We start from the raw sequence: 17,002 nt of genomic DNA on the forward strand, positions 1-17,002 counted from the left end.
AAGGAGAAAACGCTCGTTTCAACTCAGCTTGAGCTCGATCACAAGTAGCATTATTTTCTCGAAGGTCTTGTGATGATTGTGGTGCTAGACTTATCAAATTGGTAGCAGCTTGGGAGAGCAAACGTGCAACATCCGCGATCCCTCTACTGTCGGCCTTATTGCAACGAAAAGGACGTGAAAAGAACTTTGGGTTATATTCATAATCCCGCAAGTTATTTTGGGATATAACTGAAAACAGGCCCCAGGAAAAAATGGCTGAATAATTTTCAAAATGGGCTGAATAATATTGTGTCAAGTATGTTTAACTCGTAAAAGTAGGTGGTTTATGAAAATAAGGCTGAATAACTTTTGAAATGGGCTAAATAATATTGTGGCAAGTATGGTTAATTCGTAAAAGTAAGTGGTTAATGAAAAAAAGGCTGAATAATTTTAAAAATATAATTTTGGCGGTAATGGCACCCCATAGGACATTTACTTCGAGCGAGCATATAGGGAAGTCAAGGATGAGACAGCGTTTTGGTTCCAGAGTAAACTTTATTCGTAGACCACTCTGACATACATCATGCTAGAATCAAAACTGAACTTGTAATCATCAGAGCTGTACAATGTAGCTGCTTGTGAACTAATTGGTGTGAGGTGCTATTGTTATCTAAATCGACCATATTTGAACATTATAACAAAAGAAGCGGCAAAGGTCTTTGACGTTAAACGAAAAATTCTTAAATATTCCCAACTGTTTCTACGACGAAAAGAATTTCAAATTAAAAGAAAGGCTAGAATAGACTAGAGGCCATTAAAAATAGGAAACTTAGGTGAGAATTCACAGCTTTGATGTTAGAAATATACATAGAAATTACAATAGAGCAGCTTACAAAATAAAATGAAAAATACAATTAAAGTTTCCGCTTATCTAAGCAAGGTTGGTGTTAAGTTTGATCGTATGAAAGGAAATTGAAATCAAGAGTATAAACTCAGCTGCCAACTACCATGACTACTAATTTTCCCAGAAATATCATTAACACTTTCATTTGCTTACAATCTCACTAGAATTTAACAAGACTGAAAAGTTAAAGATGCAAAATCTATTTCCAAAATCTATTGTGGCTTTTTTTTAAAACATCGCAATGAAAGAAACTCGCATGAATTGAGAACGGCTGAAGTACCAAAAACAACGAACAAATATGCTTAAACATTCACAGGAAAAAATCGCTAAAGTCTCTTGTAACAAGAGATTTGAGACTGTTTTTTTTTTCCTTACTATTGTTTTACCCGCGGCTTTTCTGTCAGTGGTCCATTTAGATATAATATTGTATCATTAGCTATTAGTAACTATAGTAAGATTCACAACCTGCGATATTTTGCTTGACTATGCCGTACTACAATATTACACTTTCAACTATCGCTGTGATGTACAATGTAAGTGATGTGAGAGCACCTCAGACTATCAGCTTTTGCCTCGTTTCCACGTAATAAGAACTCGTCTAATTATTCATTAAGGGAGCACATGATCGAGTTCTCATGTTTTCCTTTCCAGCTATCTAGAACTATCTTAATAATCTCAGGTTTGCCTGTAAAAGGGTTAGCCTCTAAACAATCAACGCTAGGATAGATTAAAACTCTGCAGCTACATAGAGGTTTTGTTGGAGACCTTTTTTGTCTTTTCGCCGTCCTTTAGTGGCTCAAAATTTACTTTTCTCAGGGCGGCAATGGCTGTGGCATCCTCATTTACGTCCGAGGGAACTACGGAAGTTCGTTTCGTGCTTGTCCCATCGTCCATTGCTGGGAATATCGCCTGAATCCTTCTTGTCAAACGAGCTCTTATCTGTAAATTGCAGGTTAAATTAACCATATTGTTACATTTAAGGAGTATGTCACTCTAAGTCTTTTTGCCTTTGATTTTGTTTTGTTATATAATATGAATGGAGGTTCAATACCAACTAATTTTCTCAAGCCATAGCGGAATTTGAGGTCATTCAGTTATCTGAAACTAATGAGGACAGGTACATTTATAAAATGTAATAGATGCAGTGTAACTACTTCCTTTTCCTACCTAGGAAGTATTATCAATTGCAATATCAACTTTAAACTCTTTGTACGACAAATCGATGATCTGTCTCGTGAATTGGAAATCCATGTCCTTTCTTCTTCCCCCTCCTCCCCCATGCCCCCTTCCAAGGAGATGGGAATTAGTTGGAAAGTGGAGCTCTAGCGCACTTTTGAACTCCACGCCCGACAGAATATGGAAATACATTGATAAAATTTGGTCATAGTTTGCTGCCATTGTCACGTCGAGTCCATCTGTCTAGAAAGTTCGATCCAAGAATGAGCCCTGCCCAATAGGGTTTCGTTTCTTTGATAGGACCCGTAAAATAAAATAAAACATCCCGGTCTCTGCTGTACTTGCTAAAATCGATATGTTATCGGACTTTGACAATTTTCTAAAGTGAACAATCACTGACCTCGCTGTTCCTCACGCAGTGAAGAAGAAAGATGAAGAAACCCTGTTAAATCGAAGAAATGTCCAGAATCTGTGTCAAGCTATTACGATAATGCTAGATTTTTACGAGAGCTGCACAGCTTTTGAAGCATTGAGCTAGCGAAGTAACACCTCTCTCTCTTTATGAATCCATCAATATCTCATAAAACAAAACGACTTTTGAACTTTAATTAAGTTTGTCTCTACGCCTTACCTGTGTAGAGTTGAAAATCGTGAAGATGTAAGCGAAAGCTTTATGCAATGATGATAATAACCCAAATAACCACGAGATTCCCAGCAGAGGAATCATTACTACGCATGCCTTTACACATAGTCTGCAAAAAAAGTTAGAATTGTTATGTTATGATTGTGACGAAATCTAATGAGCACCAATAGGTATATCAATCATATCAAGTTGATTTATCGTTGTTATCGCTACGAACTCCAGATTCCGCTTTCCCTAAGACCGTTGGATTCCACATTTCAGTTTCTGGAGCTGGACCTGATTCCTAGACTCAGTAATCTGGAAACCGAGTTTCCTTACATGGACCAAACTCTACCTTATTTGTTCGCTGTGTTTGTCTTTCTCTTGTTGCATGGTCGTCATCTCCTTGATAACCCGGCCGAGGATCAAAATGTTGAACTTAAAAGAAGTAAACAGACCTCTATGAGCCCCTGGAAAGTTTTTCAGTCTCGATAACGATAGTTATAGTTATTTTCACTTACAACTTCAATCAGCACAACAAACGCTATGAATATCCAGATCAGACCATTGGCCGAAGACATCCAGCAGCTTTAAGAAAATAAAAAGAGAAAGAGTAAGCCATAAATAAATGCTTTGTTTGTCAATTATTACATGAATCTTAAAACAAAGTGCTTTTGAGCATGCTAATATGGATTTGGCGCACATTTAATGAATCGATCATGCCTTTGCTCCAGATTATTGACTGGAATAATTCATAATTACTGCCCTAAACAATCCAATTAAAAACTGATTAGAAGACTCCAAATTTCTATATCTTCAATCTAAAAACACAATAACAAAACAGACAGGTAAGAAAACAAAAAAAAATGGAGAAAATGTTGAATTTCTATATCTACTTTGTTCAGCTGTAACAGGATGTTTTGTTTTGTTTTGTTTTGTTTTGTTTTTTCAATTCCAAAGAATACTTGTGTCAAATCAGCTATTTTAAAGCAGAGTGGGATGACTTTAAATCAGTACAATGAAAGTTAACTTACTATTTATCACTCGCAAAACTCTCGATCCCATCTTTTCCGGCTGCAATACTCAGGGATATGGCAACAATGAGCGCAGGAAGGCCTACAAAATTGAAATTCGAAGCACGTTATTCTCTGCCAAGAGCATAGTTTTCGTTTTTGACCTCGCACAGTTACCTTTAGCACCGCTAGTCAGGGCTATTCAGGAATGTAACTTAAAATATAATTGATACAGGCTGTTCTTGGTCCCCTGCTCTTGAACTCGGAGAGGAAATCTTCCCTGAATTCCTTAAGGGAACTCTGACGCACAAAAATAGGGTGAACAAGGACCAAAGAAAAATTTTTGGGAGAAGTTGTCTCTAAAATTAGATCAACTTAGGGGTTATGGGTAACTGATCACGAGGGAACAGCAGTTAAAACTGTTTAAAAACACTCTAATGGTCACCGAGTAACTTACCCCATGAGATTCCATGGCAAATTTTTAACTTGTTGCCAACGTTGTAAACTTTCACAACAAACAAGTAGAGGTAAACTCCCTCGATTAGCATCCAGCAGAAGGCGGCCATCAAGAAATACTGCACAAGGGCCGCAACTGCAACGCATCCTCCCTGGGAAAATGGACAGCGAAAGAGGACACGCAATGATTGATTTGCATGAGTCTCACCCTGGCTCTTTTTTAAACCAATTTTTGACCAATCGAATTTAGAGGTAATTGATGGAAAGCTCACCAAAGAAAGTTTTTTTTTTTTTTTTAACTAGAGAGAAAAGACAAAATAAGTGACTCAAAAATTTTCGAAAACCCTTCAATCCCATCAGCTTCATGTGTTACTTATAAAAGTATATAATTTCGTTAAGTGGTTAATTTTTTTAAAATTTAATTTACGCCTCATCCATCTTTGTATTCATTGTTCCTTTCCTTTTCTGAACTGTAAACACTGACTTTTTTTAGAATTCTTGCCTTGTTCTCAGTTGCTCCAATCCCAGCGAGAAATATGACTTGTCCTGCACCAAGAGAAGTGATGAGACTCACTCGAATCTGAGATAAAGGTTCTCTTATGTCTCTGGCATCGCAAACCAAAAAAAGGAAATAAAAGAAAAGAAAAGAAAAAGAAAACAAAAGTGAATAAAACAAAAGAAAGATCCTCTAAATAATAATAGTCGATTGGGTAGATTGCTATACAATGTTCAGGAGAAGTTGAACAGAAGTAGCAGTATATCAAGTGTACACCTATTATAGTAGTTCTATTAATCTATTTTGCAAAATTTTCCTTCCTTTTTCATTTTTGTACATAAAAATTAAAGTATCTTGCTAATGATACATTTTTCATTTCTTTTTTGCAATTTGTTTGTAAAGGAATACAAAAATGACTCCAGATTTTTCCTTCGTCATAAAACTGGAAGAAACATGCAAACAAGGAGTAACGCGATTAGTATTGCACGGGTATCACTGGTAACTGTCCTTTGACAGAACTATGCATACTTGGAAACTTTGTTTAATTATGTCTCCACCATTTTGACTGATACTGTATTATGTCTAACCACTGGACTCACGTGAGAGTGATATAGCTGATTATCGTGAATGAGATCCCAATAACAGAGAGAGTCAGCCCGATGTATGTGAGAATTTTCAAGGCCTTTTCGTCTTTCTTTAACGAAATGAAAAAAACAACACAACATAACAAAGATAATTATAATACTATTGGAAAACACTACAACGTCTGGATACGTCGGATTCGCCAGGTTTTTAGTGAACTTCACAATCTAATATAATATTGTAATATGTATTTGCTTGCATATTCGAGTATGTCTTGTTGTACAAGGCAGCCGTAGGCGTTATTGTGACACCTACCTCTGATATAACGGCACTCTCTGGAGCAAATGATGTGTCCAGAAGAACAGCAAAATGAGTCAAATGATTGCAGGTGCACTCTGTATGGTGTGCATTAGTAGATTTCACAAAGCAACCTTGTCCTGACCAGCCAACGGAGCTGTGGTGTAAGATACGTAAACTATCAATCATGCGAGGCTATGGTAGAGACGTCAAGTAGACGAAGCCTCATATGTAATAAGATATCAAAGTCATCCAAGCAAGGAACTATCTAATGGTCCTAAGGAGCGAATGTTACCAATGGTCAAACATTTCGTGGGAACAGCCAAAAAGTCGATTCGGCTCATACTCTCAAGTCAGGTAGGCATTATGGTAAAATAAAGCACTGTATACTTCGTTTGGCTGAATATCGATTTATTTTGGAGAAAATCGGTAATAACTGAATTTGGCCAAAATGCCGCTTTTGAAGCTGAACATTTCAGACGAATTTCAGAGCGTCGTGCTACGAATTAAAAACTTTTGGACCGATAAAAAGTATCAGATCTTGATAAAAAAAACATCAATACTTATGTTCACAGCAATTTGAGCAGTTCTTGACCATTTGATGTCCATAATGTTCACTTAATAAAGGATATTCTACGTAGGATGCAGGATCCTTGCAGTAGAGAGCGCTATTTATGCAATAGCGAAAATCAGACCTGAAAAAAAATCAGGCCTATTCGGGATTCGAACCACTGACCTCTGACAGCACTAGTATTATCGGTCCAAGAGTTTTCAATTCGACGCTCCGAGATTCGTCAGAAATTTTAAGCTTCAACAACGGCATTTTGGCCAGATTCAGTTATCATAGATTTTCTCCAGAATAAATCGATATTCAGCCAAACGAAGTATACAGTGTTTTGATTCACCACGAGGCCTACCTAACTTGAGAATATGAGCCGAATCGATTTTTTGGCTGTTGCCACCATACTTTGAAAATGTTCGCTCTTAAGTACTTACATGTATTTGCCTGTTCTCGAAATTATATTCTGCATGTTTGGAAAACCTTATGTGAAATATTTGAACAAAAGATTAACGACATTTAGATCACTGCAACTTCTTAGCTTAATAACAATGATAATAACAATGATAATAACAATGATAATAACAATGATAATAACAATGATAAAAATTATAATACTGATACTAATAAAACTGAGGACAATTCAAACCAGACTTACCCCTCGTCAAACATGTCCCAGAACATACACTTTTTCTTGTAATTTACATTCTAAAATAAATAAAATGAGGGAAAACAAATCACAAAATCATGAAAAATATCCAAAAAAAAGAACGAATTGTACTACATTTGTACAAATATAACGAAAGTAGAGTTGATAAACAACGCAGCCAGGCTAAAAATAAAAGAATTTCACTCCAAACAGGTGATAGAGTGACTACATCTCACCTAGAAAAGACGAAAAGCGTAGGTCATGGTACCTTAATGTTTTTGAACTTCAAAGTTATATTTTCCTGTAGTCTCGAGAGCTGAGGAATTATTGTGGCAGCCATAATGATAGAGTTGACCTCCCTATTTCGGAGCAACGAAATTCAAAATTGATAAACGAACACTTACAAGTATACATAAAAGAAATTGACTTAATTCAAACCCTTCCTATTTTTAGCGTTTGGTAAATTCACCACCGATTTGTGCATATAAAGACGGCAAATGTAGGTATAGTTCAAATCACTGGGAAACCTGGAATTGTTTAGGGTACTGTTCTCTGTCTGGTTAGTGATAAAAAACTGATGAAGGTCTCTGTATACTATTCCAAGTACCAGTGAACCTGGGAAAAAGATGAAAATAATACAATTTCACAAATTTTGAAATTTTTTGCTGTGACAACTTTAAAACCTAAAGAAACACATGAATAAATGAACCAATAAGAAAACATATCAGAATGCCTAATGCTAAAGGAAATTTTCAAACCATTGTCCAAGTTTGCCGACGGAATGATTAGGAAATTTTCTCCCGTATGTTCATCCAGACGGAAGTGGTGGCTATGATTTTCATAGGTGGTTTTCCTGACCAGAACATCTCGGAGAAACGAATAAAATTGATTATGACAACATTAACAGTAATAATACTACTAACAATATTAATAAGAGTGATAATAATAATTATTTAATAATAATTAAATAATAATTAATAATTAATAATTAATAAATAATAATAATTAATTCATAGGGGGTTTTCCTGACCAGAACATCTCGGAGAAACGAATAAAATTGATTATGACAACATTAACAGTAATAATACTACTAACAATATTAATAAGAGTGATAATAATAATTATTTCATAATAATTATTTAATAATAATAATAACAATAATAACAATAATAATAATAATAATTGATGATGATGATAATAATGCCAATGATAAAAAGATCAATTAACAATACTGTAGTTACGTAAAATTAAATGGCAACATAGGTTATCTATAGCTTCTCCGAGGAAGACAAAATAAACAGTTTTTAATCGATATTCAAGATCTATGAAATGTACGTGTAAGGAAGAGAATAGTGAGAACTAGTTTATTTCATTATATGCATGTGCATTGCACCAGAATGCCGTGGTAAGGCTATTTAATGCGCTGAACGCCTTTTCGTGGCCAGCCCTTGAACCGGAAGGGAAGATGATTTCGAACGTAATTATCATATATAGAAATTGCATTACCCACGTGTGCGCTGCTCATATTATATTCACTTGTCGTGTGATTGAGGTTGTACTGTCCGTATTCCAGTAGGGATGTCTCCAAAGAGGTCAGTTCAAGAAACATTTCCTCTATCTTTTCCCGCGGATGTTCACCTTTGTTGCGTGTCTCGTTTAAAAGTCGCTGAAGAATGATGTTCAAAGAATGGAAGATTTCCTACACAAATAGTGACGTGGTTTAATTCGCAGAACGGAATGATAAAACATATTGATACCATGACGTTCTTTTATCACTTTTTATATCTGCTTCGGTCAGCATGTGCGACGAGCAGTTAAAATCAAATGTTCCTTACCCTATATGATCTACAAAGTTTAAGTGTAAAATCACACATTTATCTTCTGGAGGAAATACGTTTTATGTAAAAAGAAAAGTGATCTAATCTCTACATGCCTATCATAGAATAAGACACAGCTTAGTAGCTACAAAAGTGATGTAGTTAAAAAAAGGAATTAATAGAGATAGAATACCTTTCTGCTGAGGCCTTCCGTTTTTGGATGAGCACCTGAGTGGAAAGGACAGCTTATAACCTCATAGACGCCTAAAGAAAGTAGCTAGTCACTGATTTAAAGAACTAAGAGCAACACATAGATGAATAAAGAAATGCATAAATGATTAAACGACCAAGTAAGGAAAACACGAGTTTGTCAGATGAGAGGTTAAAACAATGTTCTGTAATTAACGAAGAAACCAAGGAGCTATTGGGTAAACAGAGAGATGGATGGACTTAAGGATAGACAAATAAATGAAATAATACTAGCTTAAGAGTAAAAACAAACGGAATTCTTTACATACCAGTCCGTTGCGATGTGCTATTGAATACTGCTATCTTTATTATGGCGTTTGTATGTCTTCTCCAAAACTTGTTACAAATTTTGACGTCAAAGCTATATGATAGGCCATTTTTTGAAGAGTACAGATTTATACTTCTGGAAACGTGTTGCCAAATGAGTTTGTCCAACTTCCAAATGCATCTTTCTTGCCATTGAGCGGATTCTTCGAGACAAAAAGCGAACTCTCTGCACCACGTAAGGATGCAATACCAACGAGATACAAAAGAGCATTTGATTTCTAACCAAGACTTGTCGGTTCCTTCTTTAATAAGCTTGCAGGTGTCCTTTACCATTTTAAGTTCTACCTTTCTGCTTTTCCTATGACACTGCTTACTATGACCTGAAAAAAAGAGGTGGGTAAAAAACTTAACTTAAATTCTAAGGAAAATTCTTAACCGCATTCGACTTCCAGTAAATCAATTATGTAAGAGATTTAACTGCGATAGCCTGCTCAAATTATCTTTTGGCAAGAGACCACGAAAAGTCTTGGCTACAGTGATTATATTTTCAGCGGCATATATCCGAAATTCAACTATAATTTATAAAACTATCGTATTAATACCGAAATCAAATAATACAGATCTTCAGTGATAGACGCAAACACTTTGAAGATATGAATGTTTTTCTTCCTGCATCATACCCATAAGGGTAGTGAGGGGCGGTGGTGGAGATGAAGAGCAAGTTTGTTGAAATAGACAGTTAAGATATTGAACCCTTTCCCCCTCCTTCCTCACCCACAAACTGAACAAAACATTATAAACTTATATTAGAGGGATGGATGCATGGATGGAGGAATAAAATCCTAAGCTGGTTATATTTTTTGAAGTTGCATTGTTTGAAAAGAAGACAAAGGACAAACAGACCGGTTGGAGTTTTCGTCGGAAGCTTTCTTATCATTCAAGTAACAATTTGGTAGAATTTCAGTTTCGATGATGTTCATAGAGATATGGTTACGTATGATGCACGATCATACTGAAGATATGGTTAAACCGGTTAACCGATATGGTTAAATCGGTTAACCATATCAAGATATGATATCGGTTAACCAAACAAGATATGGTTAAATCGCCCATGCAGTAGTGAAAAATATTGCGCTATCAAGTCATTCTTTGTCAGGAACAACAACCACAGCTTTCCACCACCTTGAAAACTAAACTAAATAAATAAATAAAAAAAAAATTGATCAATAAAATAAAGAACTCCGTCAAAAAACCTGCGGTACAAAGAAATATAATGCGTTGAACATCATGCCGCCAATGGCGTACATAATTCATCATTAACAACCCAGAAACACATTGCTTTTCTAACACATTAACACATTGCTTTTCTATACTCACAAATCATAATTAGCGCAAGGAAGAACATATTCCGGAACATTTTTGATCGAGATCCCGTCGAACTTTTAAATATGAATTTGGCCTTTTCGAGTTTTTAAGTTCACGTCTTTTGAAATATTTCGAAGTGATGAAGGTATTGGTCCTTGTACAATAGCTTGGGATGGAAGCTTGATCCTTGCATAGACTAAATCTTGAGAGAACAAGGAGGAGAACGGTGACCAAGCTGAGCAAGAGGCTTTAACGCATTACTCATTGAGGTTGACGACTTTAAACTGACCAGTTAGGTCCTATTTACTTTTAAAATGAGACAACGTCAAGTCATGATATGACTATTTTTTTGCTATAAACGAAAGTGGCATGTATACCATGGAAAGCAGCAGGTGGTAGTTGAGTTAATGAATTGCTTAAAGCGGACGTTTTTGTTTCTTCATTATAGAAGATCTGACATTTTTCTCACCTCGGGCACATTTTTCCCCATAACCTCTCCTTAACTCCGGCTTTAACTCTTTTCTCATCATGCAATAACCGGATGACAAGTCAGACAGTTACACTATTGCTTTTCCGGTATGTTTCAATTCTTTAAATTCACCTGTAAGTTAGGCGCACTATTTTTCTAATTGCTGGTGTTTTTGCGTAAATGACATCGCCCCCGACAGATGTATATTGAATGGGAATTAAAACAAAACGATTGGTTGTCATCTCAGTTGATTTCCTTAACAAAAGTGAGCCGAATTTCTTAGTTTGCGTAAATTACTAACATGAGGTTGAGCACGTTTTATTTGTGAAAAATACAAATTTCGTATGAATATTTTATGATATATGTCTCAGGCTATTTCTTCATTCGAAAATTCAAAACAAATACAGATCTTAACTCTTTCTGAATCTATTGAATTAGCGTTTTACTAATATAGACCTCCTAAGAGAATTTGCAATCAGCTAAGCTGATAGCGGATGATGTTTGTCAGAACTCTTTGTTATTCATCGACAGGAAAGGAAATAACAGCCGAAAAGTGTTTTAACAAAGCCCCCAAACAAGGATTTAACCTTTTATTGGTGTGATATTTAAAAAAGTATTTCATAATGCAGAGAAAATGATAATTACTAAGTCCAGGAGAAAGACGAAAGCGAAAAACCAAGAAATAAAGACGTACTGTCGGATGCGATAATTATCGCCGCTATGTCTTTCGTGAAAAGAAACAAGCGCTTTGCACTGCAAGTTTCAAGTCCACTGGGCTCGTCTCTTTCGGATGTGATAACCACGTAGTTAACCTTATTTAATCTCATTAAATACGTCATAGTCCGACTATCTCAAGTTATCAACACTCTCGAGTTAGCACCTGGATAATGTGACTATTTCAATATTAGAATGTCATGGTTTTTGCCCACCAATCTTTACGAAAGATATTACGAAAGATATTTTCTTCCTTCCAGCAGTCATTTCAAAGCCGTTTTGTCCTCTCAAAATCGGATGTAGTTCACACATTAAGGGTTATAAATTGATAAAAAAATGTATATATATATATTTACAATTATCCCGTTGTCAATAGGTTCTTATTCACGTCACCTGGGTCATAAACTTTTCCTCGTGGCAGAATCATGGGGAAGAAATTGTTCTTCATTATAATAAGGACTTACTTAATACCTCGTCAAAAAATCGTTGACATTTTAATACTAAGTTAACTAATCTCGTAAATGAGCGAACCCTTAAGGGAATATTCGCTGCAATTTTATATTATTTGCATATTTTGATACAGTGCGCACTTGACAAAATTTACAAGTGGAAGTTCTCTGCTATTAAAAGAAAGTCTTTTCTCATGGATAAGAAACAGAAATAAAAATCAAAGAGGAGTCCTTGGTCAAAGGAAAAGAAAAAACAGGCCTAGAGAAGGGAGAGATGTCATCATTTTGTCTGAAAAAAAAACAGTCCTGGCATTCCTCTCCACACTGGCATCCAAATTGCGAACAAAAAGGGTGCCATCAGATCAACATTTGTCGTACATAGGGTTAAAAAAGAAGTTTCCTTTTAATAAGCAAGTACCGGCCTTGATACAAAAACATATGCAATAATCGCTTCGCATCGTATGAAATTATGAATAAACCCTCCCGAGGGAACTCATTTCAGCGATAAGGGCAATCTGCTGTCTCTCGATTCACTGTTTTGCTTTTGAACAGTCTTTTCAGCTTTATCCCTTTTGCCGTGGGTTTTTCCTCTGCTACCTTAAAAGAAAAGAAAAACAACAAAGACAAAACAAAACAAAAAAAAACACGTGACTGCTGTGCGATACCTCAGTTCCCAGGATAATCTTGATCTACTGTCATTGACGCTAGGAGGTCCAATCTTCCCATTAGTTCGCGGTTTTATGAGGCAAGATAATCTCCTGATGTGGCCCTAGTTGTTTATAAACCTTTAGGAGCTAAAATCTTGCATTTGATTTCAGAGGAGTACATCCACTTTGAGCGAATTGATTGGGTTTGTAGATTTGATCGATTTACGGTTGATTTCGTTCTTTTCGTACTTACCAATCACAAGTGCTAAGAAGAACATCTTCCAGAACATTTTGGCTAGAGATCCCCTTTAAGCTTTAAGTATGAATTAGCCTTTCTGTGTCTTTAAGATCACCGTTTCGTTAAACGTTTCCATCTGTTCAAGGTATTGGTCCTTGTCTTATGGCTGCAGGCAAACGTGAGACCCAAGCTTGATCTTCTGAAAACAAGGGAGACAACAGTAACAAAGTTCCGCGTGAGTGTTTTTAGCACATTGTTCCTTGAGGTCGATGGCGATAAATGGACTATTTGGGTCCGTCTTTGTTTTGCAAATTGAGACAAAACAAAGACATGACATGAAAACCTATTCTTAAACACAAAAATGTCATGAAAACCAATAGGCATCAGCAGGTGGCAGTTGAGTTAAAAATTGCTTAAAGCGGACGTTTTAGTCTCTTCATTATAGAAGAGTCGATGGTTTTCTCACCTCAGACACATTTCTCCATTTGATTTTTCCCTAACACCGATATAATGATTTTCAAATTTACCCTTTTTTTTTTTTTTTCTCGACGGATGACCATTCATACAGTCACACCAGTTCCCGGCTTGTTTCAAATTTTAAAATTCACCTGTAAGTTAGGCACACCATTTTTTTAATTGCTGATGTTTTTGCGTTGATGGCATTGTCACCGACTGATGTGTAAAAATGAGGATTAAAACAAAACGATGGATAGACTTTCCAGTTGATTTCCTTAATAAAAAAGCCGAGCCGAATTTCTTAGTTTGCATAAATAACTATCTTGAGGCTGAGCACGTTTTACTTTTGAGTAGATATTATAAAATATTCGAATGAATATTTTATAATATCTGCCTTAGGCCACGATGTATTTTCTTTTTTTTTTATTGTTTACGCTCAGAACTGATACTTAAAAAGAAACATATCTTTACTTGGAATATTTACAAATCTTAACTCTCTGTAAAACTACTGAATTAGCGTTTTGCGAATATAGACCTCCAAGAGAGATAGCAATTAGCTAAGCTGATAGCGGATGATGTTTGTAACAAAACTTTATTATTTTACCGAAAGGAGGAGGAATAACAGCCGAAGGTTATTTTAAAAAAACATACAAATAAGGTTTAAGATTCTACCGTTTTGGAATGAAAGTGATGAAAAAATAAAAAGCCTTTCATAATGCCGAGAAAATAACAACTATTAGGCCAAGGAGAAAGACGAAAACGAGTAAAGGAGAAATAAAGACGGACTGTCGGATGCAATAATTATCGTTGCTACTTCTTTTACCAACGTCATGAAACATCTGCGAACCCCTCAGTCATAAGCTCATACGATGATTGCAGAATTCTCGCATATTTGAGTGTCGAGACGAAGCACCTCGGCTCTGTGTTTTCAAAGTAAATTCCTTAATTTTCATTGACCAGCAGCGCATGAAGCAGCTCTGTTATATAAAATGCAAATACTTCCCACTTGAATCATACAGAAAAATTTTTGCTATTTTGCGCTGTTTTGAGTGTAATATTAATGGTTGGAGTACAAAGATGCGAACCACGATTACGACATATTAGAATATTCGTAAAAAGCGAAATATTCCTTTAGTAAGTTCACTATTACTGTGGAAACAGGTTTTTTTTCTTCACAAATAAACAGACGGACGGTGGAACAACTTGGTAAACTTCCTCTTGAAAAACGCTTTCGTGGGTGCATTCGCTGGCTTCGGGAAGGCTAAGATCTATTACGGATGTTGAGTATCCTCGAGACGGTGACTAACAAGAACAAGTTGGCTTCAACGTAGATTTATTCTTTAAGCACTACTGAACTGACTGGTTTTTGACCAAACTGAGTCTGACCTGGCTCGACCTGTGTGAGTTTGTCCTGGCGAGAACTGGCTTGGCCAAAGATAGCTTTGCAAATCAGCTCTATTCTAGCCTAAAGTACAAAGGATTGGGTTATGCCACTAATTATCTAAAGGATCACGTAATATACAACAACTGCTAGGCAAGAATTTCTCCTTTTACAAGATTAATCACTTTCGAAAAGCTATGGTGGATAACAACTACACAAAAGGTTATGACAGGTGACGGTTACAGTTTAACACTAGTTACAATTATGATCCAATAACAACTGTTTACGACTTACTGAATGATAATTGGTAGCATTTACGCTTTGCTGAAGTTAGCAAACTCTCATTTTTTACGTTAAATTTTATTTATTTTTTAGCGCTAGCATAAAAACTCGATAACTTAAATGCCTATCGTTACATTACATCATTATCAGTTTTGAAATTATTATTGAGCAGAATAAGGAATGATTTTAAAGCTTTTATTCTCCTCAATATGCCAAAGTGTCACACTCTGTATTTTCGTCAAAAATTACTTTATAATAAAGGGATACGTTGCTCCTTGATTATAAAAGGAAATAATTAACGCCACAATTGGCATGGCTACCAATTACACACGCGACTCTTGCAACCGAAGTTGGTTGATCTAGGGTGGTCAACATCACCCTGCCGGTACAATAAGCAAGTCGTATTTCCTTTCCTAAGGTTTAGCTTTTTCGTATTGTCTTCATTTGCCATTCAATCTTTGCTTCTCTTAATCATGATTTATTGAGAAAATTTGGGGAATTCTCCTTTCCAGACAATTATAAACTGAATATATCAACAAGGTTAAAATATTAAATTGGCCACCGTTACGATTATAAAAGCTGACGTTTCGAGCGTTAGCCCTTCGTCATTCGCTCCGACGAAGGGCTGACGCTCGTAATGTCAGCTTTAATAATCGTAGCGGTGGCCAATTTACTTTTTCAACCTTGTTGATATTTTCAAATTATTTCGTTACCCCCACCGACGCAGCCCCAAATAGTTTCTTTAAAAACTATCACCCTTTATTCAATTATAAACTAACCAGTGTCTTATTTGAGTATATGCATTCAAAATTATAGGCAATAGGCTTTCTCTGAACCGTCATTTCTTATTTCGGTCACAACGCTATGTTTACTTATAATCTTCTTTATCGAGATATTGCCGCTGGCATTTTCATTTCCTTCAGAGCTTCTTTTGATATTGGTTCCATTGTCTGCCGATGGAAAAATGGAGTGGAGCTTTCTTTTGAAACGACTTCTAATCTACAGGAAGAAAAACAATACAAAACAAAAACAAAATATTGGAAACAAAATTTATGTTTTTCGTTTTATGCCCTAAAGAGTTTCAAGAGTAAAGAGTTCAGTGAAGTGATAAAGAATAAAAGATGGAAATTGATCCTCCGGGAACTGTTCTAATGGCTAAGGCTCTGACGAATGGGTAACGCTCGAAACGTCACCTTTTTTAAATCTTTACCAGGCCAATGTCAACTTAGTAATAGTTATGTTAGTAATGTTAATTTAGTAATATCAACTTAGTTGATATTACTAAATTTCCTAGTTCTATTTTCAGTTTAACGTCGAGGATCAGAAATTTTGAAATTCCTGAGTAGTTAATAATCATTGCTATTCCCATAGACGGGCTCTGACCATAAGATGATTTAAGAATGAATGAAGGCCCATCCTTTATATAATTCTTTTAATTATCAAACCTCCCAGGAAAAAGACACCGAGACAAAGGAAAATATTGCGAGTGCTTATCAAATTGGTTTTTATGTATCATCATTAAAGATTTGATGTTGCCGTTGTAAAGGCGTTGGTGTCCATTGCCTGGGAATACATGTACCCTTAGCCATGTCATTTGTTTTGTTCAACTTTCAAAAGGGTGCCTCTGATCTCTTCAACCAGCTGAGGTTAAACGTGAGATTGACAGTCGACTTGCAGCTCATAAAAGGAAAGCAGAAAATTATTTAATGCTACGAGATCCTGGGAAAGTCCCAGCGGTGTGGGCAATCATGCTCGAGAGTAGACTTTATCGGGCTTAAATTAACCTTTTAACTCCTATAAGTGATGAGGACAAAATTTCTCCTTACAGTATCAATACGATTTCAAGTAAGCAAGTCATGAGAATAAAGTAAATTATCGATTAGGGATTTATTACTTGATTCAAAACCAAATTCTCCAAAACAGATAACATTATAA

At 35.8% G+C, this 17,002-nt stretch overlaps 1 protein-coding gene across 7 annotated transcripts; it reads right to left on the reverse strand.

Annotated features, from left to right (window-relative positions):
• Positions 1-514: 514 nt before the first annotated feature.
• LOC148736775 (adhesion G protein-coupled receptor L4-like) lies at positions 515-13,236 on the reverse strand. 7 transcript variants are annotated; one of them, XM_088750954.1, is made up of 18 exons: positions 12,964-13,236; positions 9,069-9,446; positions 8,744-8,778; positions 8,240-8,432; positions 7,492-7,599; positions 7,261-7,348; positions 7,002-7,092; positions 6,743-6,792; positions 5,544-5,682; positions 5,246-5,340; positions 4,653-4,755; positions 4,152-4,302; positions 3,716-3,797; positions 3,203-3,269; positions 3,037-3,119; positions 2,691-2,811; positions 2,460-2,501; positions 515-1,822 (listed from the first exon to the last, which is right to left on the reverse strand). In XM_088750954.1, exons 1-18 carry the CDS (start codon positions 12,998-13,000, stop codon positions 1,625-1,627), a joined length of 2,061 nt encoding a protein of 686 aa, XP_088607080.1. In that variant the 5' UTR covers positions 13,001-13,236; the 3' UTR covers positions 515-1,624. The 7 variants fall into 7 exon arrangements, with proteins under 7 accessions (XP_088607080.1, XP_088607077.1, XP_088607078.1 ...); XM_088750951.1 differs by having other exon boundaries at positions 8,744-8,814; XM_088750952.1 differs by lacking the exon at positions 12,964-13,236 and adding an exon at positions 10,901-10,994 and having other exon boundaries at positions 8,240-8,399; positions 8,744-8,814.
• Positions 13,237-17,002: the final 3,766 nt, after the last annotated feature.

Source organism: Stylophora pistillata, chromosome 2 (assembly GCF_964205215.1).
Source record: "Stylophora pistillata chromosome 2, jaStyPist1.2, whole genome shotgun sequence".
In the NCBI taxonomy this organism is placed as follows: domain Eukaryota; kingdom Metazoa; phylum Cnidaria; class Anthozoa; order Scleractinia; family Pocilloporidae; genus Stylophora; species Stylophora pistillata.